The sequence below is a fragment of the Gopherus flavomarginatus genome, chromosome 7 (genome assembly GCF_025201925.1).
Source record: "Gopherus flavomarginatus isolate rGopFla2 chromosome 7, rGopFla2.mat.asm, whole genome shotgun sequence".
Lineage (NCBI taxonomy): Eukaryota > Metazoa > Chordata > Testudines > Testudinidae > Gopherus > Gopherus flavomarginatus.
This window is the reverse complement of record NC_066623.1, coordinates 15521701-15549560: the sequence shown is the minus strand read 5'-3', so window position 1 is coordinate 15549560 and position 27860 is coordinate 15521701. Positions and strand designations below refer to the sequence as shown.

Genomic DNA, 27860 nt, shown 5'->3' with positions numbered 1-27860 from the left:
TAATGGTATCTGTTTTTAGTTACAGGCCAGTAGTTGATTACATTGACACACAGTTTGAAAACTACTTGCAAGAAGAGCTGAAAATCCGTCGTTCTCTCTTCAATTATCATGACACAAGAATCCATGTCTGCCTTTACTTCATCACTCCAACTGGGCACTCACTCAAATCCTTAGATCTGGTAACGATGAAGAAGCTGGATAGCAAGGTAAGGCATTTAAGGCAAGCATCCACTCTTCAAAAGTAATGTATGCTTTCAGTTAGATGTAAGGCAATATTAATGCATAGCATCTTCCATACATGGGTCTCAAACCACTTCACAGGCATCAACTGATGAATTCTCGTAACAGCTCTGTGAGCTAGGCTGGTTAAAGCACAGATCTGCCTGATCAGTGACTTCATATAGATGGTTTCATGGGGTTCTGTGTTCATTTCTTCTCGGTGGCGTCCATAAAAAAATTTGCTCCTTTTGCAAGAAAAACTAGACATTTGTTTGTTTCTCTCAAGCTTTTCTGCAGCACCCGTCATTGTAATAACTTTGCTTGGGATCTGAAAGTCAAACTGGGCTGTTTCTGGCTCATCATCTCTTGTGAAAACAAAGGAGTCTCCAGCTGAAACTTAGTTAACTATTGTTTTTGGGGGAAGGAGGGAGAGAGGCGGTTTGCTGACATGCAAGCCACGATGAGCTCCAGCTCGCTGTCCCACAGCTGTGTTGCAGGAACTGCAGTGCTGCCTGTATTGTCCTATCAGTAGTGATAACGGGCAAAAAGCTGTAAAAATGGAGACTTCTTGCTAAAGGTAACAGATTTTGCCCTTGGATATACGGATGAAGCAGTTGTCGATGAAAAATGTTTTTACATATGGACTTGACTTACCACAGCTGCACTTTAGAATTGTTGTCCTTATATTCACATTGGAAAAGTAAGTCAAAGAGGATAAGTGACTTGCTCTAGATCAAATAACAAATCAGAGGCAGGAACAGAACCTACGTGTCTCAATGGTCTAACTCCTGTATCACGTTGCCTTCTCAAAGCATGGCCAGGGCAATAACCTAGCAAGATCATAGAAATTCTAAAAAGTAGGTCTGTTTATAGTCTAGCTAGTGGTTACGTCTATATTTTGTTACATAGGTCTTCAAGCAGTCACTCCCTTAGGTGGCAACTGGTCATGTGATTTGTCACATGACATTCATGCAGCTTAAAGTAGGTCTTCTTGACACACTTTCTACTTGGTCAGCATGCTGTGAGGGAATTGGAGGCAGGCTCGAAAGGTCATTGATGTCTTCTTCATCTTGCTTTTTTAATAAAAGTGATTTCCTTGTCTTGAAGAATATTTAACACTTAGGTTGCCAGTCCTTTTTCTCCATCACTAGCTAAATGTCTATAGCTACCTGTATACAGTGTAGTTGTAGTGTCGGCCTCAGGATATTAGAATGACAAGATGGGTGAGGTAATATCTTTTAATGGACCTTCAGAACACAACTGACTTCCTCCATAAACTCTGCTACATTAACAACCTCCCTCAGAACGCCATCCTCGCCACCGTGGATGTCACTTTGCTAAACACTAACATCCCTCACAATAGCTGCTTGCCTCAGATATCTACAAGACAATAGACAGCCCTCAGAGATCCACCCCAAACACATAGTCAGGCTCACCCATTTCATCCTCATCCATAATAGCAACAAATGCTTTATCTGAATCATGGCAACAACTGTGGGTACTAGGATGCCAGCCTCCTCATGGGCCACCTTGAAGAAGAATTTCTGGACAAATATATCGCAAAACCAGTGATATACCTGAGATCCATTGATGATGTTTTCGTCATCTGGACAGACAACTTAAACACTCTCATAGATTTCCACCAGAACTTCAACAACTTCCACCCCTCCATTAAACGCTCTCTGGAAGACTCCCACACAATCATCAACTTCCTGGACACTGTAGTCAGCTTTAATAATGGAACCCAACAGAGAGCCGTATGCAAGAAACCCACAGATCACTGCATGTACATTCATAGATCCAGTAACCACCCCGCACACACCAAGAAATCTGTTATTTACAGCCAAACTCTCAGATACCACAGAATATAAGCCAAGGAGAAAGTCCGGGATATACACTTTCACACACGAAACTGCGTTCACCAAAGAGGGACACTTCACCAGAGAAGGAGTTCGCATTCTGAAATGGGCCACCCAAATACCGTGAGACAACTTGCTTCAATATAGAAATAACCCGTCCTCTGACAGCACACCACACCCCTGTCACCCCACAGTGGAATCTACATGGGGTATCATCAAACTACAACCCATACTTGCTGGGGACTTTGTCCTGAAAGAAATCTTTCCTGAACCCCCACTTCTGGTCTTCAAATACCCCCCGCAACCTTTCCAAAGCATCATCAGAAGCAAGCTCCCCACAGACTGACTCACCAACTCAAAGCAGCACCAGACCATGCCAGAACAACAGATACAAACTCTGCAAACATATCTCTGCTGCTACAATGATCAGCACCCCCACAAGACACTTTTTAAGATCCATGGGTCTTACACACACTTATCACAATGTGTGGCATACCTCATCTAGTGCACTAAATGCCCCAGTAACAACTATGTGGGTGAAACCAGACAGTCACTGCGCTCTCAAATATACTTACATAGGAAAATGATAAAAGATGCACAAAAAACCCACCCCTGCACCTGTGGGCGAACAACTTTTCACAAAGCAATCACTCTAAGTCCTACCAGTCCTCATCCTCAAAGGAAACCTGCACAACACTTTCAAAAGAGGAGCCCAGGAGCTGAAATTCATAATTGTGCTAGACACTAAAAATCATGGCCTGAACAGATAATCACTGGATTCATGGCTTATTACAACAATCTGTAACCCACTAACCACACTTTTTTGTCCTATGATTGCAGAGGTCCCTTTACCTTGAATGGGGCCCTCCCTTGCCCAGACACTCACCCACCCCTCTCCACTCCAGACACAGGGATCCAGAGGGAGAAACAGCCTGATGCTGTGCCCCGGGCTTGCACAGAGTTTCCTGCATGCGCTGCCTCCTTCCTTCAGGGTGTTCTATTTGCGAGCTGGGCTCTGCTGGGGCCAGCGGCCCCTACTAGCAGCCAACATCTCTGCAGCCCATTTCATTGTGGCGGGGGTGGGGGAGTGGAGGAAATTCTGTTCGCACAACATTAATTTCTGCAAAATTCTGCATTGCACAGGAGTAAACTAGAGCATGGACTCTGCAGTAACCAGGGACTCTCTGAATCACTTTTAAGATTCACTCTCCAACCCAACCTCTGTCCAAAGCTGGCTCTGATGCACTTTCCTTAAGGGCAGACATTTACTGGAAGAAGATTGCAGATGTCTGTGTCCCACGCTAGCCCCAGCAGCTAGCTCCATTTTATTTGGCACCGCTTACTGGCTTCCACCTTGTAATCGCCTTGCTTGTAACTGTAGTTGCTGCATAGGTGCTGGAATGAGGGGTGCTGGGGGTGCTCCTGTACTTGCTGGCTTGAGATGGTTTTCATCATATACGGGGCTTACGGTTTGGTTCAATGGTTCTCAGCTCCCCCGCTATACGAATTGTTCCAGCACCCCAGAGTTGCTGTTACATTAACATCACAGGGCATCTGAAAACTTTCCCCTAATAAACTCTGCCTCCTGGTGTGATGCCAGCATTGCGTGTTCTCTAAAGTATGTTTGCAAGAATGCCCATGTGTGATTTCCCTGGCATTGTTTGTGGTGGCGGTCCCACCAAGCTTTTACATTCCTTTCCTCCTGCATTCCTTTCCCTTAACATCCCCTTACTAAAATGTAGTGCTTTTTTTGTTGGCCCTCTCCTAATACCAGGAGAAAGGGGAAGGGCCAAAGAGGAGTCAGAATCCTGGGACTGACAGATCCTCAGGGCCAATGGGGAGAGGCCGTCCCTCCCAAGTCAGCCAGCTGGCCACGTAGGCAGGTCCTTATTTGTTTACAGTTGCTGTTTAATAAATTGTATTTGGTTAGAACTCAATCGTAGTGATCACTGGGCAGAGAAGTGGACAGTGCGGAGGGAGTACTCCAGAGTGGAGCTACCCGAGGCTCTGTCCTGAATTTTCCATGATGAAACTGCGGATTAATCCCCCCACGGATCCTGGGCCCAGCCTTATTGGACTCTGCTGCATGGGAGAGAGAAAGAGGAGTTCTCGCGGTCAGGCAGGCATCTGGGTAAAGGGAGCTGAGCCGGAGATTCCAGTGGGGTAGTATAGAAGCCAGGAAAAATTATAGCGGGACTCTTCCCCTGCTTCCGCTAGGATCAAGCAAAAATTAATCATTTGTAATTGGGCATATATGAGAAGTATTTTTTTCAAGTTGGCTAAGCCACTTGACTAAACCACACTGACATGGTTCCATTGCATCCCCTCCCAAAGCCTTCAGACAGTGATTGTATTTCATGGAATGATTACCTAGACTTATGCAGTGTCTTTAGACAACTAGGAAAGGGGAGACTGGTGATCTTTCTTCTGTTGAATCCAGGCCTGTATAGATATTTTGCATTTCACCACCACCGTCCATCCCAGGATCTCAAAGCGCTTTACAAGCTTTCATTAATTTAGCCTCTCAACACTCTCCTGATAGGCTGGTAAATGTTGTCATCCCCATTTGCAGTTGAGGAATCAGAAAGATTAAGGTGATGCTTACACTATGCAGGTTTGAGCAACACGGCAAAAAAAATTCCACCCCCAACAAGCGGCAGCAGCTTTGTCAGCTGGAGAGCGCTCCTGCTGCCAAAGTGCTGTTCACATTAGTGTTTTTTGTTGGTAGAACTTTTATCATTCGGGGTGTGGTTTTTTTTGTTTTTTTAACACCCCTGAACAATAAAAGTTTGCCAATGAAGTTCCAGCAGAGCAAAGCCTAAGGGTTTAATCACAACAGGTGTTGATGTCAGTGAGATCTTCTGAGGATCAAGTTCAAGGTCAGAAATCTATGGCAGACCTAGGAATCAAAGCTCAGGGCTACTGAGTCCTAGTCCTGCCCCTTACCCACTGGACCATCGTCCTCTCTCTCATACAGGTTGGTTCCTGCGTTGGCTTGAGTTCTAAGACTTGTTTCGCAAGGGACTTGGGTTTTTTTGGTAGGAATCTGATTGTTATACCTCTGCTGTACCATATTAACAGTCTGAGATCAGGTCTTGGGTATACAGTTTGATTCCCTATGTTGATTTTAATAATATGTCTTGCTCTAAGTACTGAATTTTCAAGATTCCTCTAGGGCTAAGGCTTTTTTGCGTGAAGTCTTCCATCATGCCGTAATACCGCATTTGTTCTGCAGCTGAGCTCACGGCCAGCTGTTGTCTGCTGTATCTAATTACTTCCAGGCAGCCAGAAACATCTTCAAAGCTGGATTTTAGGTTAATAATAGATGACTGGATGTCTGTTAAATAAGAAGAGGCATATTTGAATTGAAATGTGTTTAGCTTTTCCCTTGGTGCGAGTAGAGAAATAAGAAAAGAACTTAAAAAAAATCATCTCCCTGTGGCACAGGTAAACACGCTGAGTTATTCATTTAAAGTGCCGTTCTGTCCTAGAAAGTTACTCTGTAAAACTGGCATCCTGGGGCTCCATGTTTATCATCTCTCCATGATTTCCCAATCAACGTGCTCCATTTACAAGATAAAGCTAACTGCTTGCCCTACCTGAGTTCAGAGATCCCAGATGGACTTTTTACTACTTGCATGTCATCACCAGTCAGAGAGGTTCTGCAGGCCAATTTATGCCCTTAATTGTTTCTGTGCATTTCCAGACTCTGCTTTCAGTGACACCTGTACCACTCCGTTGCCGTCAGTGAGGATCCACAGGTGTAACTGGAACTCGGGGAACAGTTTGATTGATGGTGCACAAGCTAAAATAGAATCCAGCTGTGTTAACTCTACGGTGCTAACAGGAGTGTGAAAAAATTAAAACCTATTAATTTGTATTGATTTACAGAACGGAGGAGTAAGAAGGTGCAGTTTTCCACAGTCCTTTTTCAGGGCGCAATGGCACTTTAATGAAAACTAAATTCAAAGGTGCAGGAGTTTTGCTTTCTGCAGAACGTGTTTGAAGCAACCCTCACTAGCCAGCCCTGTTTGGTGTCCTGGTAGTTTATTGCTGCTTATTCAGTACTATACTTTATGGCCTCCTAGGCCTTGGTTTTTTTACACTGGAGCAACCCAGTGCTGTGGAAGGGCAAAGTGAGTGGGATCATTCGGGTCACCTCCAGGGTACAGAATAAAGTGAGATGCTGTTGGAGCTGGAGAAGAATATTCACCTCCCTTTTCTTGTTGGGGGCGAGGAGAGAGGCAACAATTACTGCTTCGCTCTGGGATCCTATTTGACCAAGGGCTTTCCCCCTATTGCAAGGTTTCTAAATGGAGTGCTTTATAGCCCTTTTATTCCTAAGCTTTAACATTGTGGAATGAGCCAATGATATTTGAGTAAAGGCTGCATCGTTTTTAGGAATTCTGAATACACAGCAAATACCTGGATCACATCAGAAAGGGGCATGAATGTGATTACCATTAGATCTCAGAAAGCTTTACTTCTGAGGCCTGGCAAGTAGGGGTCTGAGCAGAACGAATCAGTAAGCGCTACCCTTACATATAATCACTCCTCTCCCAGACTGTGCAGAGGTTAGAGCAGCAGCGTGAGAACACAGGGATCCTTGGATCCTATTCCCAGCTAGGCCATTGACTTCAGACACTTGTAACCTGATTTTACCGAGGTGCTGAGCGCCCATCGATTTTGTTGGGAGCTGAAAACCAGATGGTAAACTCCTGTGCATCAGTTTCTCTGTCTTTAAAATGGGGATAACACCTGCCCCGTATAGGTTCTATGAGGCTCAATTATTGTTTGTAAATCACTGTGGAATCCTAGAATGAAAACGCTGTGTACATGCAAAGCATTATTAGTGTTGTGTTGTTAGGGTCTACTCAGGTAGTGGAAGGATAAACCTCTTTCAACCATGTTCGCTTTGTTGAGATGGGCTTGTTCTGGCTTTATAAACGTAGTCAGGAGTGAGATGAGACTGGCTCTGACTCCTCCCTAAACTATATATCAGTCGATTGGGGCTGTGTCCTTCACACTGCAAGTAGATACACGAAGGCCATTGTAAGAGGAGTGATGTACATTGGTGGGTAGATCAAGCTCCACAGCACTTGAAACCCCATTTGTTTTGTTGTTGTTTTTGATTTATTAGACTTTTTCAATTTTTTTTTTTTTTTTTTTTTGGTACAACAAACCAAACAAATTCTAGAAGCCAACATATAAAGCAAGTACGAAAGGAAATCCATCAGAAAAGACCAAGATGTTTTACACAGCCATGGATTCTTCTGTGCATTAACAGCAATATTCCCGGGACAGGGGTTCTTATGACACGTATCAAAACAAACAAATAATAAAATGAAGGAAATCAAAGTCAGGAGGGAAAAGAGTAGAGGAAGGGAGTAGTAGACAGAGAGGAATGGGGATAGGGAGAGTGTGTGTGGCGGGGTTACCTCCTGCTTTTCATCCAGGCCTCCTGTATAGATCGTTAGTTGACAAGTTCTTGGAAAGTGAAACTTGGTTTGAAGGAGATGACATAATCATTGTAACAGGACACTTTCTGATACCTTCCTGATGCAGTTTTTTTTTTTTTTTTTTTTTTTTTAAACAGCTATTCATATTTTTGCCAGATGTCAGGAAAAGGTGGAATAATCCAGGACTAATTCAACTGAAGCACCATTATTTTTTGCTGTTAGCTAATTGCTGGCATTCATATTTGTATTGGCTACTGATTGTTGGACGTATCATCTATTTAAAAAGCCTCTTGGATCTCAAATTGTGGAGCAGAGGATTCTCCTTGAAATGCCTTTTCAAGGCAAACAGAATCTGATCAGCGGGGATTAGAACCAAATCCTAGGAGCCTTGGCCTGCACTTTATCTGAGCAGTGCAGGGGCCCAGGAAAATACCAGGGGAAACAGCTGTTAACACAATCTCTGCTTCCTCATTCCCACTGGAAGGGCATACCAAACTGTGTGGGGCCCTTTGCCTCCTGCATTGTTATAGGTAGAAGGCTGAGCTTAGCTAATTCTAAGGAGGAGGACCTGACTGCGTGGTCAGATTATACTATTTAATACTAATAAAGACAATTGAGCCAAATTGATCCCTGTTTTGAGTTTCAGTGTTCTAATCCTTCATTAGCTGCTATGGGACATATTGTCAGAGAGAGCCCCAGGTTCCGATCGTTTCTCTGGTGGATTTGGGTTGTTGAGAAGAGGGTATGTTAGGAAACAGGATGATTAATTTGTCGAAAAATGGAATGACTAAACAATGTTTCTAAAAGCACAAGCCCTGCTGAATTGTCAGCACAAACTTCCGGAAATGCTGGAGGGTGCAACACTGCATACACTCTGTCCTGGGCTTTCCTCCCAAGGTCATGCTTTCTTCCACACAGGTAAATGGGCCTTATACCAGACCTGGAGAGACCAGCACTGGGAGTTCTGGGTCTACTCAGTCCTTTCTGTCTCTGCTCAGATGGTTAACCAGATAGCCCATTGTGGTGATGGTTTTTTTCACAAGAGGGACATTTGGCCCCTGGCAACTGGAACAAGACAGCCAGACTGCATTCTAGGCTGTCTGTCTGTCTTAGGTACTTGTATGGCCTCTGTTGCCATAGTTTCTGAATGATATGTTTATCCTTTAACACCGCTGCGAAGTGGGGAAGTGCTATTCTCCCATTCTGTAGAGGGGGCTCCGAGGCCCAGAAAGAATAAGGGCTTGTCTATACAAGGACACTCAGGGAAGTTAATCTTTATTAACTAATGGTATGAATTTAAAGTGGATTAGTTAAACCTTTGGAAATGAATTAAGCTCCGTTGAGCTAAAGGCACTCTAATTCTGAATCAGCGTGTCCCCACAAGGGTTTAATGTGGTTTAACTAACTCACCTTGGCAGTTAATTCAGATTAACTTTCCTGCAGCTATGTCTTCACTAGAAGTGCTGCTTCAGGAACAGGTTCTCCTGTTGCTATAGTTAATCCATCTCACCAAGAGAATTCTTCCACCAGCCTAGTGCCGTCTACACTGGGGTTTAGTTTGGCTTAACTACGTCATATTCTTGAGTGACGTAGCTGGCTCAACCTAAGTATTTAGTGTTGACCTGGCCTTAGTGTAGACAAGCCCTAAGTGAGTTTCCTGGGGTCATGCAGGAAATCTGTAGTAGAGCAGAGAATTAACCTGGGGCTTGGGAGAATCAGGTTCATCAGCCTAACCACTGGACTGTCCTGCCTAACCTCTGGTTCTAGTCAGGAGAAGCTTGGGACTGAGTTGCAAAGATCTCATAGGACAGGACTGAGGTATGTCATGGGAGCTGGGCAGGAACATTTGCCAGAGTCCAGCTGTTTGTTGTTTACTTTCATGAGTAGATATGTCACTCACAAAAGCCTAATATGGGAAAATATCATGATGGGGCAGCTAGCGAATTGGGTCACTTTTTTTTATCCAATAAGTGGTCTCCCTTCTACCAGAGAGCTAAGCAGGGGATGGCATGAAAGCTGGGGAAATCCACCTAGCGAGTTACAAAGAGATTCAGAGCTGGGAGAGCAGCCTTGTTTATTTTAATGGGTGTCAATAGACAGACCAAGCGACAGTTTTGAATTCCAACCTCTGCAGGTCAAAAATACGGGAAATAGAAAAACATTGGGTGACAGATCAGACTTTCCCTTAATTTGTCTGAAGTCTGGTGTTCCCCTGTTTGGAGTATGGAACCAGTACAGAAGTTTTCAGTGGTCGTTTGTAACTTTTCTGGGCTGAGGGAAATTATTTAAAAGCACTTGCTGAAAAGGGTCCTGCTCCCCAGGAAGCACTTGCCATTCACCACCATCAGCTGTCACCTCCTGTATCCCAGAGGACCCAGACAGATCTGTAAACTGATTTTTCCTTACTCCCACGACTCCAGCTGTCTTCAGACTTCGTGTGGTCTAGCATCAGACACACAGCACCTCCAAGGGTGGCCTATAAAAGCCCCAGACATCACAAATCATTCACAACTTGCTGCCTTTCCTTGTGTCAGGTCCCCCAGAGAGAAAGCAAAGCCTGTTTCCTTACTTCCCCCAAGACTCCCCTTCCTCCCCCGTCGTGCTTTCTCCTTCACGAACCCTCCAGAGGGAGGACAAGAGAAGACTTTCCACCCTAACTCCAACACTGCCTTGTGTACCAGGCTTCCCAGCTCTGTACAGTGTTAGATGATAGTGAAATGGCTTCCTGCCTGAGAAATGTCAAAACGGCCCTAGGTTTTGCTAGACTGTGCTACGCAGTGAATATGAATGACTTTCTCTCCCTGTGGAGGTTAGCGTAGCTGTGGGAAATGGCTTTGCAGAACCTGGAGGGAGATAACTGTACAGTGTTTGTTTTGGGTCTGAGTTGCTGATGTGAAAACACTGTTAAGTAATGCCAAGAGTAAGAACACGGGCACTTCCCAGCTGGGTGTCATTTCCCAGTCGCTCACTTAATCTGCAGGACACACACATAGTGTGGCACTCAAGGGGCGTTTTAACAAGCGTTAAAATAAATTGCTGCAAAGATTCTGACAGCAAGTCTCTGCTCTTCCCCCATTGAATCACGCTGTCTTATTTCACACTATCTGTAACATTTCAGGGATGAAATGGCCTAAACAAGACAATAGTGAAGCACAAAAGTATGAGCTTTATTGATCATAGCTGTACCTACAGGAACTAGCGAACTACTGAAGTCTTGTCCCTTTGCTCGCTGGGCTGAGGTGAAAACCAGGAAAAGAATTTCTGAAGATAACATCTTGGCTGATTTTTCTGTGTGTTGCAGAAAGTTTGATCTACTCATTGTCCACATTAATCACGGGGCATTTGTCGTTTAGCTTCTCCAGGAGTTACTGTTGCAGAAAACGTAGTTAGATGGTGGCATCCTACACCATCCAGTGCTTAGCTGTACTGGTGCTGCTGCCTGACTTATTACATGCAAAGTATAACATGTATGGGATGTTAAGAAATTTAAAGGGGCCGTCCAGGTGGCGCAGCTATTCTAAGAGGGTCCGTGTCATAGCGGCTCTAAACCCATCAATATGATGCTCAGCCAGGGACAATGATTGGCTGCTGCTCCCGGATCTGCCCTATAATAGTTCCCCTGGTTTCTCCCCTGCTTCCATTGTAGGTGAATATTATCCCCATCATCGCCAAAGCAGACACCATTTCCAAGAGCGAGCTGCACAAGTTTAAGATAAAGATAATGAGTGAGCTGGTCAGTAACGGAGTGCAGATCTATCAGTTCCCCACGGATGATGAAGCTGTCGCAGAGATCAACTCCGTAATGAATGTGAGTAATGCTGCTTATTGCCTTTCCTCTGAATATTGTAACAAAGGAAACTGCTGGACAATGACGCATTTCAAAGTGGGTCCTCAAGGGGGTTGTGTGGATACTAGATGTGTTTTAAAGATGAGCAGTGCATCTGACAGAGGCCTTCGGCTATTGCTAAAGAGAGGAAGAGACATTATTTTGTTTGTGCCTTTCAACCTCACTGTACAGGAATTTAATTAAAGTGTGACAGTTACTTACCTCATACAGTTCTTATGAGAGGCCATGTTCTGCTCTAAAATAGATTGCATGCTGATATTTCAAGGCTGGGTTTGCAGCAAGTCGTAACACGTTTTTTGCAAATTTTTTCTTGTTTTTTAAATGTTTAGAAAAAATTAGACATTTTCTGACTTTAGGGGTGAGAAAACAGAAAAGTGTTCAGTTTTTGAAGTTTGGGGTTTTTCCCCATCCTTTTTCAGAAGCAAAGTGGAAAAAAGGAGAAAATGGAGAAGAGTTGGAGGGAGAGGAGAAAAACTGAAACATTTTTGAGTTTTAATTTTTTGTTGAAGACTTAATAGATTTTGAAACAGGAAACTTTGCGCCGAAATTGTTCGTCTTTCTTTTTTTAAAAAAAGTCATTTTTCATGGCGGGGAGGGGAAGCTTTGAATGAAGAATTTCAACCAGCTCTAGTTTAGAGTCTCCTAAGCCAAGGAAGCCAAATAGATTGAGCTCGACATAAAATAAAAATAGAGATGATTGTGCTCTGCTGTATTGTTGGGTTTTTTTAAGGCCAAATTCAGCCCTGGTTTAAGTGAGTGTGAGTCTTGCTTATTTCCATGAACTGGGCTATCTGGAATCTGAATTGTGCTTTTGAGTAGAGTTGGTTGACATTTTTCATCTGAAGTAGGATGTTCGTGGTTTTTAAACTAAAATTGGCTTTTTCCACAGTAAATTTCCATTTTTGATTAAATGTGTTTGTCTCTAACCAAAAAAACACAAATATGGAAATGGGGTGAGGGTGTGTTCTGGCAACCAAAAACTGAAAAAATTGGGCAAAATTTTGCAATATAAACAAAAAATGTTTTTGCCCTATTGGCTGAAATATTTTGGGTTTTGGTTGCTGGTTTTTTGTTTTTTTTTTTTTTTTTTTTTTATAAAAAAACTGAAAAAGGCAGAAAAAAGTTTAAAATGAAAATTCTTTTGCTTTTGTTAAAATTGTTCATGGTGAGAGGAAGAGGGAACATTTCTCCATGGGTTCTACTTTTGAGTCTACTTCCTCCTATTAATTAAGGACCTCTGTTAACCTCTCCCCATTGAAATCCCTGGGAAGCAGAACAAGATTGCAGTACGTGTAACAGTGTGGTGAACTCTGGATACTGGCTGTAACAGGGAGCATAATACCTATCCACATCTGGTTACCACTGTAATACCTACCTCCTAGTGTTTTCTGTGCTCCTTGTTCCAGCAAAGTTCCCATTGACTATTGAGAGCTTTGCCGGCTGACCAGCAGGTAATTGGACCAGTTTTGTATCTATAATAGTAAAACCCTGCACGTGCTGGTGTTTGGGGAAGATCAGCTGTCTGGTGCTTAGTGTGTGGCTGGGTGGTCATTCTGTACTGGTAATTGCCATAACACTTATTGCAGCGTGGCTTTCCAAGCTCCAGCATTAGTGCCACGACAGAGGGGAGAAGCGGTGATGTGAGGAGGGTAGTGAGAATGTAACACACGTTCTCTAATTGATATTTGCCTTGGGATGGAACAGAGCGACTGACAGTGCCTGTAGCTCTCTATGTAAGGGCTGTGTCCAACCAACGCCCTACTTTACAGCACTTATAAAGCTGATGACGTCATCTTGATACCACGTTCCCTAAATGTGTTGTGATTTCCCCTCCGCCCTCACTCTTGGACACTATGTCTCTAATAACTAAACCAGCATGTGACATGTCCTGCAAACGCCCCATCCTGTGCCTTCATGTGAGCTGCTGTGCAGATCACCACTAACAAGTGTCTTTGTTTGTATGTTCTTCAAGGAAGGCCTTGTCCCACCCTCTGTGTGCAGACAGGGCTTAGCACACTGGGGATGCTACAGCAATAAAAACAGTCTGTTAGGGAGGGTTCTCTACTTGCTGGCCATGGAAGCCAGTGATGCTTTATGTGTTGGGAACAGCTGTAGTTTGGAAGTAACTGTCCAGGGCATTAACAAAATCTCTCTCTAACTGACTCAGTGCCAAAGCCGGTACCTGAACCTGCTGTGCCATGCTCTGGCTCCAAGCCGCACTGCACCGCTCCATGGCAAGCAGGTGTTGGGCACGATGCAGGATGCCCTATGCCGTTTCAGAGTGGAGATTGTTTTCACGCTGAGTAATGAAGATTCTGTGCTTGAGATAAATGATTTTGAAACAGATTTTGTGCCTGGCTAGAAGCAGCTCATGGTCGCTTTGTAAGACTGATGCCTGTGAGAGATTCTAGCATGTGCACTGAATCCCTGGGCTGATTCTGTTTCAGGCTCATCTGCCCTTTGCCGTTGTTGGCAGCACAGAGGAGGTGAAAGTTGGAAACAAGCTGGTGAGAGCTCGGCAGTACCCATGGGGGGTGGTGCAAGGTAAGGAAGTCAACAGCAGGGCACATTTCAGAGCTGTGAAGCCTCTCAGCATGTGTGTGTGCTCACGCTCTCTCCTGCACATCTTCCTTCTACCGCCATGTCAGTGTGTGGGTGCCAGGGCAAGAGACCCGAGGACTCTATCACCATTCATGGCTCCTTTGTTGAATCAAGTCATCAGGTGCCTGAAGGTGCAGTGTGGTTACGGTTGGGTCATACCGGCAGGTGCATTCCCTTTGCTCCAACCAGGCTGGAGCAGGGTTCTGAACAGAGAGAGCTAAGCTCTGGGTCAGAGAGGTTCCAGCAGGGAAGATCCTAGGAGCAGCCAATTTTAGGGTGAAAGCTTAGACTGAAGTTTATGAAGAGCCTTTGTAACCAATGCAACTCAAGCCTTGGAAGGAGAGTTGGCTTTATACAGTGTGCGAGAACTCTTCTCAGAGCAGGGTGGGAACTTCAGCTGCTCCTGAGGGTCTTTCTGCTTCTCTCTCTCTTCCAGTGACCCTCCCAGCAATGCTGGCTCTGTGCTGAATGTCTAGGTGGGGGACTGTAACCCTTCCTAGCTTGTTCAGGTGCTTCGGAGGCGTTCACTCTGTGCTGTGCTGGGATGTTTAATGCAGTACAAGTGCCCTCCCTCGAGTGCTGCTCCTCCTTTTGGAGCCCCTCTCAAAACGCGTGTGCTGCAGTCTGGGCAGGATCTTTCACCTGAGCCCCACACTGTCGAAGTAACAGCTCAGAACGGCACATAGAACTGGGTTGAAGGGAAATGTATTTTTCCTGGATTTTATTTCCTCTTTTCCTTGAGTGAGGCAGAGTCCTGGTGACAGAACCACTCCCACCCACCTTTGTGCACATGCCCCATCATCCTTTTATGACACCCATGGCCTTGGCCAGCAGTGTATGGAAGGCACCAAGTCCCATAGGTCCTCTCATAGGTCTGCCATTAATTCCTTTTGTGCTCATGACCCTTGCTCTTGGAAATGCTGTCCTAGCCCTAGACCCTTGAACCCTGGTAAAGAGCAGTCTCTTGCCTAGGCAGATGCTTCTGAAATGGAAAGGCCCTGCTTCTGCGATGCTCTCCTGTTGGAAAGCTTCGCTCATTGCACCAGAGGTACACATTCCCTGAGAGATCTCGCTGGGGTTAATCTGTCCTGCCCGTATTCTTGCAATCCTCCCCGCCCCTCAATCCCCCTCACCCAGTGTTTGCTGAAATTTCTTCCCTTCTGTTTAATTAGTCGAGAATGAAAGTCATTGTGACTTTGTGAAACTGCGAGAAATGCTGATTCGAGTCAATATGGAAGATCTTCGGGAACAGACTCACACCCGCCACTATGAGCTGTACAGACGGTGCAAGCTGGAGGAGATGGGGTTCAAGGACACAGATCCTGACAGTCAGCCATTCAGGTGAGTGACCCTTATCTTCCCAATCCATTTCCAATAGTGATCCTGCAAACCTTCCATCAGCTGGAATCCCCTTGGGCAGAGAGCTTGCAACATCAGGCCACTAGACTGAGACCTGCTAACACTGATTTTGAACCTCTCTGCTGATTGAGATACTTTTCTCTTCTCTGTCGCCTCTGCCTTCAAGCAATTTAGATGGGCGTAGCCTTGCTAGTCACTATTGAATAATACCATAGTGTCTCATTTGCTTTTTATCCAGCCTTCAAGAAACCTATGAGACCAAAAGAAAAGAGTTCCTTGGTGAACTGCAGAAGAAAGAGGAAGAAATGAGGCAAATGTTTGTGAACAAAGTCAAGGAGACTGAATCAGAACTGAAAGAGAAGGAAAGAGAGGTGAGTATATCAGACCTGTGAGATGAGCCCAAGCCACACGTTCAGCTCTGAGGTCCAGATGTGGATGAAGTGTGAGCACTTGAAAGCTGTGAGCTGAATACTGTGAGCAGAGTAACGTAACAGTCTCCCCAAGTAGCATGTCCCAGCACCTGAGGATGAGTCTCAAATGTACGCAGTGGTATCTAGCTAGATGCTCACATGGGCCCCATCGCCGTGGGATCTGGACACCTCACAAACGTTAATGAATTTCTCCCTGAAGTAGCCTGGCATGATAGGAAATTATTTCTCCTGTACAGATCAGAGAGGGATGCACAGAGGATGACATTTTGAAAACTACCTAAGGTTATGTCCACACAGCATTTTGGAGCAAGCGGGAGTGAGTGGACGCTCAGGCTCTGAAACCTAGGGAGTAGGCCAGAGATTCTCAAACTGGGGGTCGCTCAGGAAGTCGTGACGTTATTATGTGAGGGTCCTGAGCTTTCAACCTCTACCCACAAACCCCGCTTCACCTCCAGTATTTATAATAGTGTTCAGTAGTTACAAATGTGGTTTTGATTTATAAGGGGGGTCTCACTCAGAGGCTTGCTGCTTGAAAGGGGTCACCGACAGAAAACTCGGAGAACTGCTGGAGTAGGTGGACTTCATTGCCCAAGCTCCAGCTCAAGCTGCAGCTGCACAGTGCTGTCTAGACACTAGTGCAAGTGCGGCTAGCCGGAGCCTGTTGACCCAGACTGCGGGGGCTCACTCCAAAATGCTGTGTAGACATACCCTAAGTGACTTAAAAGCGTAAGTCCCATTGAATGTCAGCGGGGGCTCAGATTCTTCTGGAAATGTTATTCTCTGTGCCTCCCTCCTCCCCATTCTGTACAATGGGAATAATTGCTTAAGTCTCAGTGAGGTCATAGGCTCCTAAGCCACTTTGATGCTTCTGAAAATTAAGGCTTCTGAGAGGAGCTGGGCACCCCCAACTCCAGTTGGTACCAACGGGGGCTATGAAAATCAGGCACGTAGTATCATGACTGAGATCCCAGAGGAAGCCTGTGATAAAGCTGGGAACTGAATCGTGATCTTTTGAGTCCTAATCCAGTGCCCTGGCCCTGAGACCTCCTTCCCCTCTTGCTGTTCTACATTAGAATGAGCAGCTAGAGCAGGGGTCGGCAACTTTTCAGAAGTGGTGTGCCGAGTCTTCATTTATTCACTCTAATTTAAGGTTTTGCGTGCCAGTAATACATTTTAACGTTTTTAGAAGGTCTCTTTCTAGAAGTCTATAATATATAACTAAACTATTGTTGTATGTAAAGTAAATAAGGCTTTTAAAATGTTTAAGAAGCTTCATTTAAAATTAAATTAAAATGCAGAGCCCCCCCAGACCATTGGCCAGGACCCAGGCAGTGGGAGTGCCACTGAAAATCAGCTCACATGCTGCCTTCGGCACCCGTGCCATAGGTTGCCTACCCCTGAGCTAGAGAGAGAGATTGAGACAGACAATGTTGAGTTTGTCATGTCTTGCACTTTACATACAAAGGCTAGTAATATGCACAGAGCAGGTAGTTTAGGCTCCTGTCTTGCAGAGAGAGCAGCAATTTCAGCCCCTCAGTCCTTTGGTGAAGCTCTGTGACCTCAGTGGGACTCTGCACAGCAGCAAGAGCCTGTGATTGCTGCTCCTTGGGGAGAAGTGGGGCTTGGGGCAGTAGCCCAGCAGACAGTCATGGAGGCAATGCTAATGGAGTCTGTCTTCTACTAGCTACACGAAAAGTTTGAGCATTTAAAGAGGATACATCAGGAAGAAAAGAGGAAGGTGGAGGAGAAGAGGAGAGAGCTGGAGGAGGAGATGAATGCCTTCAACAAGCGGAAACTAGCAGTTGAAACCCTGCAATCTCAGTCCTTGCAAGCTACTTCGCAACAGTCGCTGAAGAAGGATAAAGACAAGAAAAAGTAAGCAGTTTAACTTGAACCTTTTCCAGCCATTCAAAACATTTTATTCTTTCAACAGCGTGGTCATTTGAGACAGAAACAAACACAATAAAACGCCACACGAAGGAAGCTGTAAAGCTAGTAAATTAAAGGGGATTTTAAATCTTAAGCCAACATCCTTCCAATCCTCCTGAAATGGTCCGGTTATATCTGCCCCCTATAGAAGCCTGGGTGAGTGGAGAGAAAATGGACTTGTCCCTTTTCAGGCCTGTTAAGAACGAGAGGTTTCAGAGCAGCAGCCGTGTAGGTCTGTATCTGCAAAAAGAACAAGAGTACTTGTGGCACCTTAGAGACTAACAAATTTATTTGAGCATACGACATACGTCTCTATGTAAAAGAATAAATGGATACAAATCAGACGTCAAGAATTATAACATTCAAAAACCAGTCGGAGAACACTTCAGTCTCCCTGGTCATTCGATTACAGGCCTAAAAGTCGCAATATTACAACAAAAAAACTTCAAAAACAGACTCCAATGAGAGACTGCTGAATCGGAATTTATTTGCAAAATGGACACCATTAAATTAGGCTTGAATAAAGACTGGGAGTGGATGGGTCATTACACAAAGTAAAACTATTTCCCCGTGTTTATTCCCCCTGCCCCCCCCGTTCCTCACAACTTATTGTTAACTGCTGCAAATGGACCATTTTGATTACCACTACAAAAAGGTTTTTTTCTTTCCTGCCGGTAATAGCTCACCTTAACTGGTCACTCTCATTAGAGTGTGTATGGTAACACCCATTGTTTCATGTTCTCTGTGTGGGTGTATATATATATACAACTTTGTACTGTATTTTCCACTACATGCATCTGATGAAGTGGGCTGTAGCCTATGAAAGCTTACGCTCGAATAAATTGGTTAGTCTCTAAGGTGCCACAAGTACTCCTGTTCTTTTTATGAATGAGAGAGTCAGGTGACATTTATGCCCACCTCCTTGATGGCCGATTCAAGGACTGGCTTAGCTTGTTTAGCCTGGGGAAACGAGTTGTCTCTCTTTCCCAGGAGAGAGAAGAGGAGGATTCCAGAACAATCAAATAGTGCAGTGTTCTTCAGGCCTGGCCTCAGGCAGTGCAATAGCATTATTGTGAGCTGCAGGGTTTGGGGCTGTGTCTGTAGGATGCTGATGGGCTGTTGGTTTTGCTGGACAGTAAAGAATTTTTTTTAAAAAAAGGGAACCTAAAAATGAAGGGAAGGTATGAATTCATCATGGTCCCCTGGGTCTTGTTCCTGCCTATTTTGGAATCACTGACCTTTAGATATGAGGAAGATTTTTCTTCTACCCTATGGGCCAGACTCTGGTATCTCTGTGACTGGCCTCTTAGGCATTCCCACTGAGTTCAACAGTAATGCTTCTGCAGTAAGAGTGCTCATCAGTGAGAATAATGGTTTTCAGAATATAGCCCTATGCAAGTGACAGGGGAAAAGAGAAAACAGTGAAACAAATGGTCTGCTCCTGCTCCCATTGAATTCCGTGTTCTATGAGTGCAGGATTGGGAACAAAATGGAAAAGGGGTCACCCTACAAACTGCTATACTTCTCCGCTGTTCTAACATCTTACGTTGTTTTCTCCTGCACAGAGAAACTTAAATAGTCTCTTTATGTTCCATAAGATCCAGAGCAAGCTTTTGACAATGGAAAGAAAAAAAAAGATCAGGTGTAGCAATCATAATTGAAGTTTACTCTTGACAACAGGCTTTCAGGTTTGAGATTGCCTATGAAATATTGTACTACAAGCCAATATATTATCTCTGTGATGCTAACTTCAGTACAGTGTACACTAACACTTCAGTTGGTAGTTTGTTTCCTCCCAGGGAAGACTGTTTCTATTATTTAATGCATTTACTTTGTATTAACATTTTCCTGATGTAGTAAAAACCAATTCTGGTTCTGTCCCGCATGCTTTGTGCACATGCTGCCTGCAGCTAGAATCCAAGCGCTGGTTATAAAATATTACATTATAATGAAAGGATCATCCATTCAAATGTAGTGCAAATTAAGGCCCTCTGAGATCTTTGGGCTAAATTTATTTCAAGCCTTCAAATGTCAGCAATGATTTTGCATGAAAATGATTTGAATAATGTCATGGGGCTTTTTAGACAAAAGACAATGGGCCTAATTCTGTTCTCAGTTACGCATGTGTAAACTGAAACTAACATAAGAGAGATCAGAATCTGGCCCTGCCCTTACAGGATAAAGAATCTTTAAAGACTAGAATGACTTGATACTCTGCCCTTGGATATAGTGAATATAGTCCATGGCTGAATAGCTGCCTTTGTTGCGGCTCTGAATGTTGCATAATGTTCTGTACATCTTGTGACTGGAGGATGCTACTAAATGTAGTTCAGGCCGTCACAGCTTAGTGTGTTGATTTGATGACATAGTCTTCAGTACCTGGGAGTTATAATTAATCATCATTAGCAGTACATAGTGTGGCCTTGTTGACCACCTCTGCTCAAGAGCTGTACTGAGACAGGAATAACAGGTTGAGTTGCATCTTGTCCTGATTGTGTGAGTCAATGCAATTGAAGAGGATGCTGCGGATAAAGAGGGAGGTACATTAAACTGTGAAGGGGAGTTTGCAGGCCTGCCTACTGTTTAACAAGCACCCAAATTCATGGGTGAATTTAAAATGAACATTTAAATCCCTGGGTGACTTGGCACTTGCTGCCTCAGTTTCTCTCTCTAATAATTTTGCAGTGTTTAATATTTTGTTAAAAAAACACAAATGTGCTAATTTACATATATTTTATGACTTAATTTATTTGAATATGGGATGTGCGCGAATTGCATTCCTCATCAGCAGTAGTATTGGTGGCTATAGTCTGGGCGAGCAGAAGCCAGACGGTTCGCATCTCAGCCATGATGCATTATCTAGCTCTTCATTTAGAAATAGATGTCAAATCATTATTTAACAGTCTATCTGAGATGTGATTTGAAACACCGTCGTCACTAACCCATGACTGTATAGTCTGAGTTTTGCCACTGTCATTACAAGGTGGTTACAGTCAGAAATGAGACTGTGGAAAAATGACGACAGATTAACAGAGTAAGAATCTAACTGAAAAAATTACAGACTATTTATTCGGGCTGACGTAAGTACTTCTGAATGCACTGATGGGAGACTGAGCTGGATTCTTTTGTGGTTTGTGCATCGAGAGGTTTGTTAAATAAGTTCCAGTTGTGGGGTCTTTAGTACTAACTGTGACTGAAAAACCAGAAAGATTCTGTCTTGAATCTCAGATTCTGGGTTCAGTTTGGCATTTTGAGAAATATCACCTCTTTTTACTTTACGCCTGCTACAGAAGTCATTGTGAGGCAATAAATATGGGGGCAAGTTCCAGAATGCTGTTTGTACAGAATAGCAAAATGTTTTCTGCTCAAGCAGGATTGTGTGGTAGAGAACGTAAGAATTTCGAGCTGGAAAAGGTTGCATTCTCCCTCCATTGGGTGCCAATACTCTGACTTTTTTAATATTTTGTCTGGAATGGTATTTCCATCCTTTTTTTTCTTTTTTTCTTTTTTTTTAAAATACCATTATTGCATATCCATGTGGAGACAGGAGGGAGTATGGGAGAGCATTAATGTAGTCATATGTCTCAATCCATCCCACCCAGCTCTGCCCTTATAGGGAATGTTATAATTACAGCTGGTCAGCAATTTTTTGACAAAACATTTTTTCACCAAAAAATGCTGATTTGTCAAAACCAAAGCTGCTTGCAAGAAAGGGTCGGTTTGATGAGTTTCCTGACTTAAAAAATGTTGGGAAAAACATTTTGAAATCGTTGAAACATCCCCTTTTGACGTTATTTAAATGAAAAGGGTTTTTTTGTGTTTTTGGGTCAAAATGACTTTTTTCCTTTCAAAATTTAACTTAATTTATGCTGAACAGGTTTTTTTAAAAAAGAAAAAAAGTTGAAATGAAATATTTTGATTGACCCAAACAAAAACAATTTTTTTATTTGTCAGTTCATGAAAATTTGTGATTTGATTTTTTTGTTTGTTTGTTCCATCCTGATTTAGGATGGGAAAAATTTTCAGGATCTCCTGGAATGGAAAAAACATTGTCCTGCCCAGCCCAAGTTATAATATGCTTAGTAGTAAACTAAGCAAACTTTTCCCAAGAGGACTAGGAGATTTAGCCACACAAGGCTCATTGAAATTAATGGAAGCTGTATGTTTAAATGCCTGATTATCCAGTGTCTTTAATTTGGGCTGTTTCACCAAAAGCTCAACTAGCAAAGTGCCGGAATCCTGATAGGTTTTAGGTGTGCAAGCAGTGACCTCTGGTGGATACTACTGAAAACATGTTTTGATGCCTCTTCCAGATTGTGCGGTTGGGTTGTGTGTGGAACACTTCAGTCAGGCTAACACTCTATAAAGCTGACTCTGTAGTTAGTACAGAGCACTGTCACACAAGAGACCTGGGTTGGATTTGTGGAGTCTTGATTCCTGCTCTCTTAACTGGCAAAGGCTGACGGTCCAGTTCTGTTATGCTGCACTTGTGCAGTCATTTACACCAGTGAAAAGAGAGAGTGAAATGCCACCAACTCATAATGGTAGTGTTTTACACTCACCGACTACCCAAGGTGCAGGCGTTGGGAAATCAGGACCCGAGAATGCCACAAAGGTAGCCCTGAAGGATGCTTCCTCAGCCCATTTGGTGGATGTAGGAATGGCATCTGAACAGAGGACCATCCGCCTGTTCTTGAACAGATAGATATTCTGTGGGCCTCTGGGAGTGGGAGATAAGTAAGCCCAGGGAGAAGGAATGGGGGAGATAGAGTAGGAATCCTTGGCAGAAATGCTTTACTAATTCTGTTTCATTGAAGTTCTTGTACGATGGCTCGTTAAATCTGACATTTGGTTTTAAATTTTGATAGAGTTAATTTTTTTCATAGCTTTGATTAGTAAAATCGGGGATTAAGGATTGCAGATAATCAGATAAAATTTTTCGACAGGGAGGTTGGCTTTCACAAATGCAATTGTTAACCAGATTATGCTTTCGCACCACCTTTAGTTTAGAATGCAGTTAGCGAGTCCTGAAATGCCAGGTCTTCTTCATTGTATATATCTTCACTAGAGTTTGCTTTTGTTTAATTTCCATAACATTAATCCATGCTGTTTTTGTTTATGTTTTTGTTTCTTTCAGTTAATCGCACACAGGCCAAGAGTGGACTTTGTACTTTCATGTGTTAAGTTGCTTGAGTTTCCTACCTTGTGTTACTTCTGTCATAACATTGTGTGAGTGGACCAAAGTGAAAGAGAAAATGAGCCTCTTCAGTGTTTACAGTGTAACAATTTATTGTTATCTGTACAGGACTTATGAATAGTTTTTTAAGGAAGTAAATGTCATACTGTGTAAATTTTCTGACACACAGTCAACTAATCCTGAAAATGAGCAGGCTTGTTTTGTTTCAGACCTGATGGGCAAACATCCACTTGTGAAGTGACCATAATTGTTTTATCAGAATTAATGTTACTAATTGATAGTTACTTTACAGATTACATTAATTTTTAATGCTTAATGGGACTCCTGATTTGATTTTTTTTCTACAGTTATAAGTAGTGTGAAGAACACACTTTTATTTTTCTAAGAAAAGTCACAACTTGAATAAGTTTAGAATTGAAAAAAACACTTTGAATTTCCTAACACGGCCTCAGTGCTCTAGGCTGAGTAACCTACTCTCAGGTCATTTAAAAAAAAACACCCTAATTTCTCTAAACACTTTGTGCTGTGCATAATATAAAGAGAGTGGCAATACAAGTCCTACGACAACGTTTTGATTTTTTTTTACTGCTAACATGGAACATTTAAATAGGAAGATTTTCCTTTCCTTAGGGTTTGTTATATTATGTGGAATGATAGAATTTTTGTAACTCCACTTGTAACTTAACCAGTGCGTTTTGCTGTCAAGATGTTTGATCATTCATCTTGTACTTTTAAATTGTTTCCAATGTAAAAAAATGAAGGCACAAACAGATGTGTAATGAATACAAGTAGCCTGATCCTAAGCAGGGCTACGGACCTCCAAGCCCCATTAGTCCCCTCCTCTCACAATTTTTTCTCTTCAGCATTGTTTTGATATTTGGAAACCATTGTTTAGCCCACAGGGCTGTATAGGGAACAATACTATTTCAGGCAGTGGCCAGTGGCCCCACCCTTTGCATGATGTAGGCAAGGCAATTGGTGAATATGGGTGTGTTAGGTAGATTGTATCTTTTTCATTTAGACGTGGTTGTGTTTGCTAAAAATAAGTAGACTCAAAAATTTCATCAGATACTGGTCTAAAAGAAAACAAATATTTTATACTAGCTCCCACTTAGTGCCTTTAGAGTTTTGGTTAACTGGTTCAGCAAACACTGGCTAATTAGGTGTTGATTGTGAGCATGTCCATTTTATTTAGCATTCATTTCTTCTAATCATTTTTAGAGATCTCTTAGTCTTTAAACAAACATGCTGGCAAATTCCTTATCTGACTTTTAAATGATGATGTTATAGCCTTGTAAGCTGAGCCTTTAGCAGGTCTGTTCAGAGGTAGCATTTAGCTGTATTGTATACTGAGGTTCTTCAACTTGCATGTCTTGATAAAGCAGTTTTTTTAATACATGCTCAGGTGTTGAAATATTTTCTTACAGATGTTGGCCTTTTATATGAATATATTGAAAATCATGTCACAGTATTACTTGATATTTGTAAGTAAGAACCTCATGAAAATTATACAGGTACTTTTGAAGACAGGCCATTTTAAAAAGAAAGAGTTAATAGTGAGTATTAACATTTATTGAGGACTTCGCTGAGATCTGACCATTTAATTTTAAGGCTGTGCCTCTTTAAACTAAATATATTGTAAAGAATAACTGTCAAAAGTTGAGGGTTAATATGTTTTTTAGAATAGATGCTCAAAGAATATAGCATATTGTTACATACATGACAATCCTAACAATGATTGGCTGAAAATAATCATGTGGCAAATTAGTAGCAAATCATGGTATTCTTACTCATGTGAATGTGAGAAGTTCCATAAAGATCAGTGGACTAATCACATGAATAAAGCAATAGCTTCTGGTTTATATTATTTTACTTTCTCAAAGGCCAACAGTACTGAGAGTTGGAATAAAGTTAGCTAATTAGATCACACATGCAAATAAATGCATTATGATTGGATTTCAGTCAGTAGTTTTCTCCTGATCTCATGCTGCAGCCAACAAGATCATCTATGCAAATATTTTCTTCCTGATTGACTCATCAGCGATCAGAATACTTTTATTCCTAGAGCTGTAACTATTGTTTTCTTAGTATGTTAGTTAAAAATAATAATAATAATGATAAAAATAAAAGCTTAATATCCGTGGCCATAAGAGAGATTTCCAGATATTTCTGAAGACATTCAGAATGTATGTAACAATATATTAATTATTAATTATTATTATTACATATACATTGACTTCATGTTGTGGTAAACATCCTTGTCCTTTTAGTTAAATACTGACCTCAACTCCCCTGGTCATTATTAACCTCTTGAATTGATAGACCATAATATTCTCCCCCAACAGAAGTCAGTATATGCTTCTTCTTTTGTTAGTACTTGATTTTTCATTTTTGCCTGAGACCAAATTTAAATGTTTGGTGCATTAAGCTAGTTATGTACTTACTTTTTATTTAACAAGTTATCAATGTAATGTGACACTAATCTCACTCCAAGCTGAAGATTTACCTCTTGTGTTGTAGGTTAGAAGAAAATAAAGATTGCTTCAGAAATTATACTCAGAATGAGCAATCCAATTAGAATATCTTTCCTGGTTATTTTTTTAACATACATCTCTAAAATGTTGGCATTAATGGAAAAGTTATTCATTTTCTGTCATTTAAACACCCATTACCATGTATTGTTTCTGCTTTTTAAGTTAAAATGTATTTTGGATGTCTCTAAATTTTATAAACTTTTTATGTGTGCATGAAGCAGATTCTACACAGAAGTGGGTACTGGGTTTTTTTGTTTTTAATTTGGCAAGAATATGGAGATATTTGTGGAACTGCTCTTTTGTAAAGTTAACATGCTTCTCGGAAAGTGTTGCATTCATTCACTTTGTCATTCATACTGGTTTTTTGACTTTCAATTCTTTCTGTTCACTTTGTACTTATTTCTTTTATTAAATCTCACATTTATTTTGAGTTTTGTGGTGTCGTTTATTTGACAGTACTTTTCTAAAACTTCAGTCCTCTAATAGCATCCTAATGAAATAACAGTGTAATTATTGCAAGCTTACCCAAATACAGTATTTGTTTTCTGTTATGACTTTGAATCATAGAATATCAGGGTTGGAAGGGACCTCATCTAATCCAACCCCCCTGCTCAAAGCAGGACCAATCCCCAGATAGATTTTTAACCCAATTTCTTAAATGTCTGCCACAAGGATTGAACTCATAACCCTGGGTTTAGCAGGCCAGTGCTCAAACCACTGAGCTATCCCTCCCCTCCTGAATTGGGCTCTTGATGAAATAAAAATAACTAACTAGTAAATGTATCATATGGTGTACAAAAAGATGCTTTTCTATCTTGGGGAAAATTCTTAAGTATTAACTTAAGTTTCTCTCCTGTTAGGCAAATGATGCTTTTCAAGATGCTTATAAGCAGTCTTTCACTGTGTAATTCTCTAAGAATAGGTCTATCAGATGTTTCTCTGATATAACGTTGGCCAGACTCTCATTACAGGATCTCCATGAAAAGATGGGGGATTTAGTCTTCTTCTGAACACTTCCTCTCAATGTTAATGGAAGCTACATACATTTAGGCAGGGGCACAACGTGCCCTTAGTTCACTCAGCAACCCTAGAAAACAAATGCACAAAATTATTTTGCAGAGACTTGCTAATTAAAAATCTAACTGGAGTCTGTTTCTGAATGCATCTTCCATGGGGCCCTGCTAACTCTTAAATCAAGTATAACTTGAGGAATTAGTGTCTCTGTCTGTTTGGCCTAAGCTACTGGACTCAGAAATTACAGTTGCACTTAATAAGTAACAACCTTAATTCCAGCCCCAGGCAGAATTTGACCTTAACATGCCACACTTGCTCCAGTTGTGTTTTTGGCCAAAGCTGTTCTGACCTTTAAAAATAAAAAGTGTTCCATAATAGTTGGTGCTTTGGGGATTTGAATGGATATGAGTGAAAGAAGGAAGGCATGTGCAGTGTGCAGATGACCATTGACCGACCTTTGATGGCCTTGACGATACTATCGCAACCCGGCCTGGGAGCCCAGCCTGGATCACAGAGTTAGGAATTGTTAAATGTTGGAGTTATTAGATGAGTACACTTCCCACAGAATCCCAAGCAGCAGATGTGACTTAATCACATCCTAAACTGGAATTTAAAGAAACATTGGCCTCTAAAGTCTCTGTGTAAAGAAGGTGATGGAAGAGTGTACATAGTTCTTTAGTAGCTGCACTGGTAATAATTAATGGTGAACACTTTGTGACCTGGTAAAATAGTTCTCAGGGTGGCTTCTCTCTCCCACAGAAGTAACCTTTATAATAATATTTTGCATTTCTGTACCATCTTCGAAGGATCTCAAAGCTTTTTTTATAAACATTAGTGGATGTTAAGCCTCACTACACCCAGATGAGGTAAGTATTATCTGCAGTTTACAGCTGGGGAAGATAGAAAACAAGAGATCAAACAACTGGGTCACACAGCAAACCTATATCTGGCTCTGCAGCAAAACCCAGATTTCTTGCCTCCTAGTTCTGTGATATTTAAGAGGGAGGATTGTGTAGTGGTTAAGTTTATAGAGTCTCTAAGGCACAGACAGGTTTGGCCTCTTGGCACTTAATCTTAGAAAATTGTGTTTTCATTGAACTAGCTAGTCTCCAGAGGTCCTCCATTATGGTTAAACTTGAGTACAAGGGAGACGGGCTCCACTTTCCTACTGTCTCTGTGGAATATCTTTTATTTTAGAGATTTTTTTCAGTGTGATGATGGTCACATTTCTCCAGTTGATTTAAAAATCCCAGTTCCAACATGAAATCTTCCGCAAATACACCACCATTCAAGTCAGGTGTGCCTTGTGCATGGCTAGCGCTGCATGTTACCAGCCTATGTGCAACTGTAGGTTTTGTGCTACTTTGACCTTTTATGCTCTCTACACTTGATGCAATTTACCTGCAACTTA

The 27860-nt window shown here is 42.2% G+C and overlaps 1 protein-coding gene across 2 annotated transcripts in view; it reads left to right on the top strand.

The window, feature by feature from the left end:
• SEPTIN8 (septin 8) overlaps positions 1 to 27860 on the top strand; it is a 77955-nt gene that overhangs the window by 43346 nt on the left and 6749 nt on the right. Inside the window, exons 4-10 of one of the 2 annotated variants that reach the window (XM_050962749.1) lie at positions 20 to 206; positions 11184 to 11345; positions 13832 to 13928; positions 15158 to 15326; positions 15583 to 15715; positions 17460 to 17650; positions 22842 to 25865. In XM_050962749.1, the coding sequence (XP_050818706.1) occupies positions 20 to 206; positions 11184 to 11345; positions 13832 to 13928; positions 15158 to 15326; positions 15583 to 15715; positions 17460 to 17650; positions 22842 to 22845 (943 nt within the window). In that variant the 3' untranslated portion in view covers positions 22846 to 25865. Of the gene's footprint in view, positions 1 to 19; positions 207 to 11183; positions 11346 to 13831; positions 13929 to 15157; positions 15327 to 15582; positions 15716 to 17459; positions 17651 to 22841; positions 25866 to 27860 lie in introns of those variants that run through there. The other variant, XM_050962748.1, reaches the window with a different exon arrangement.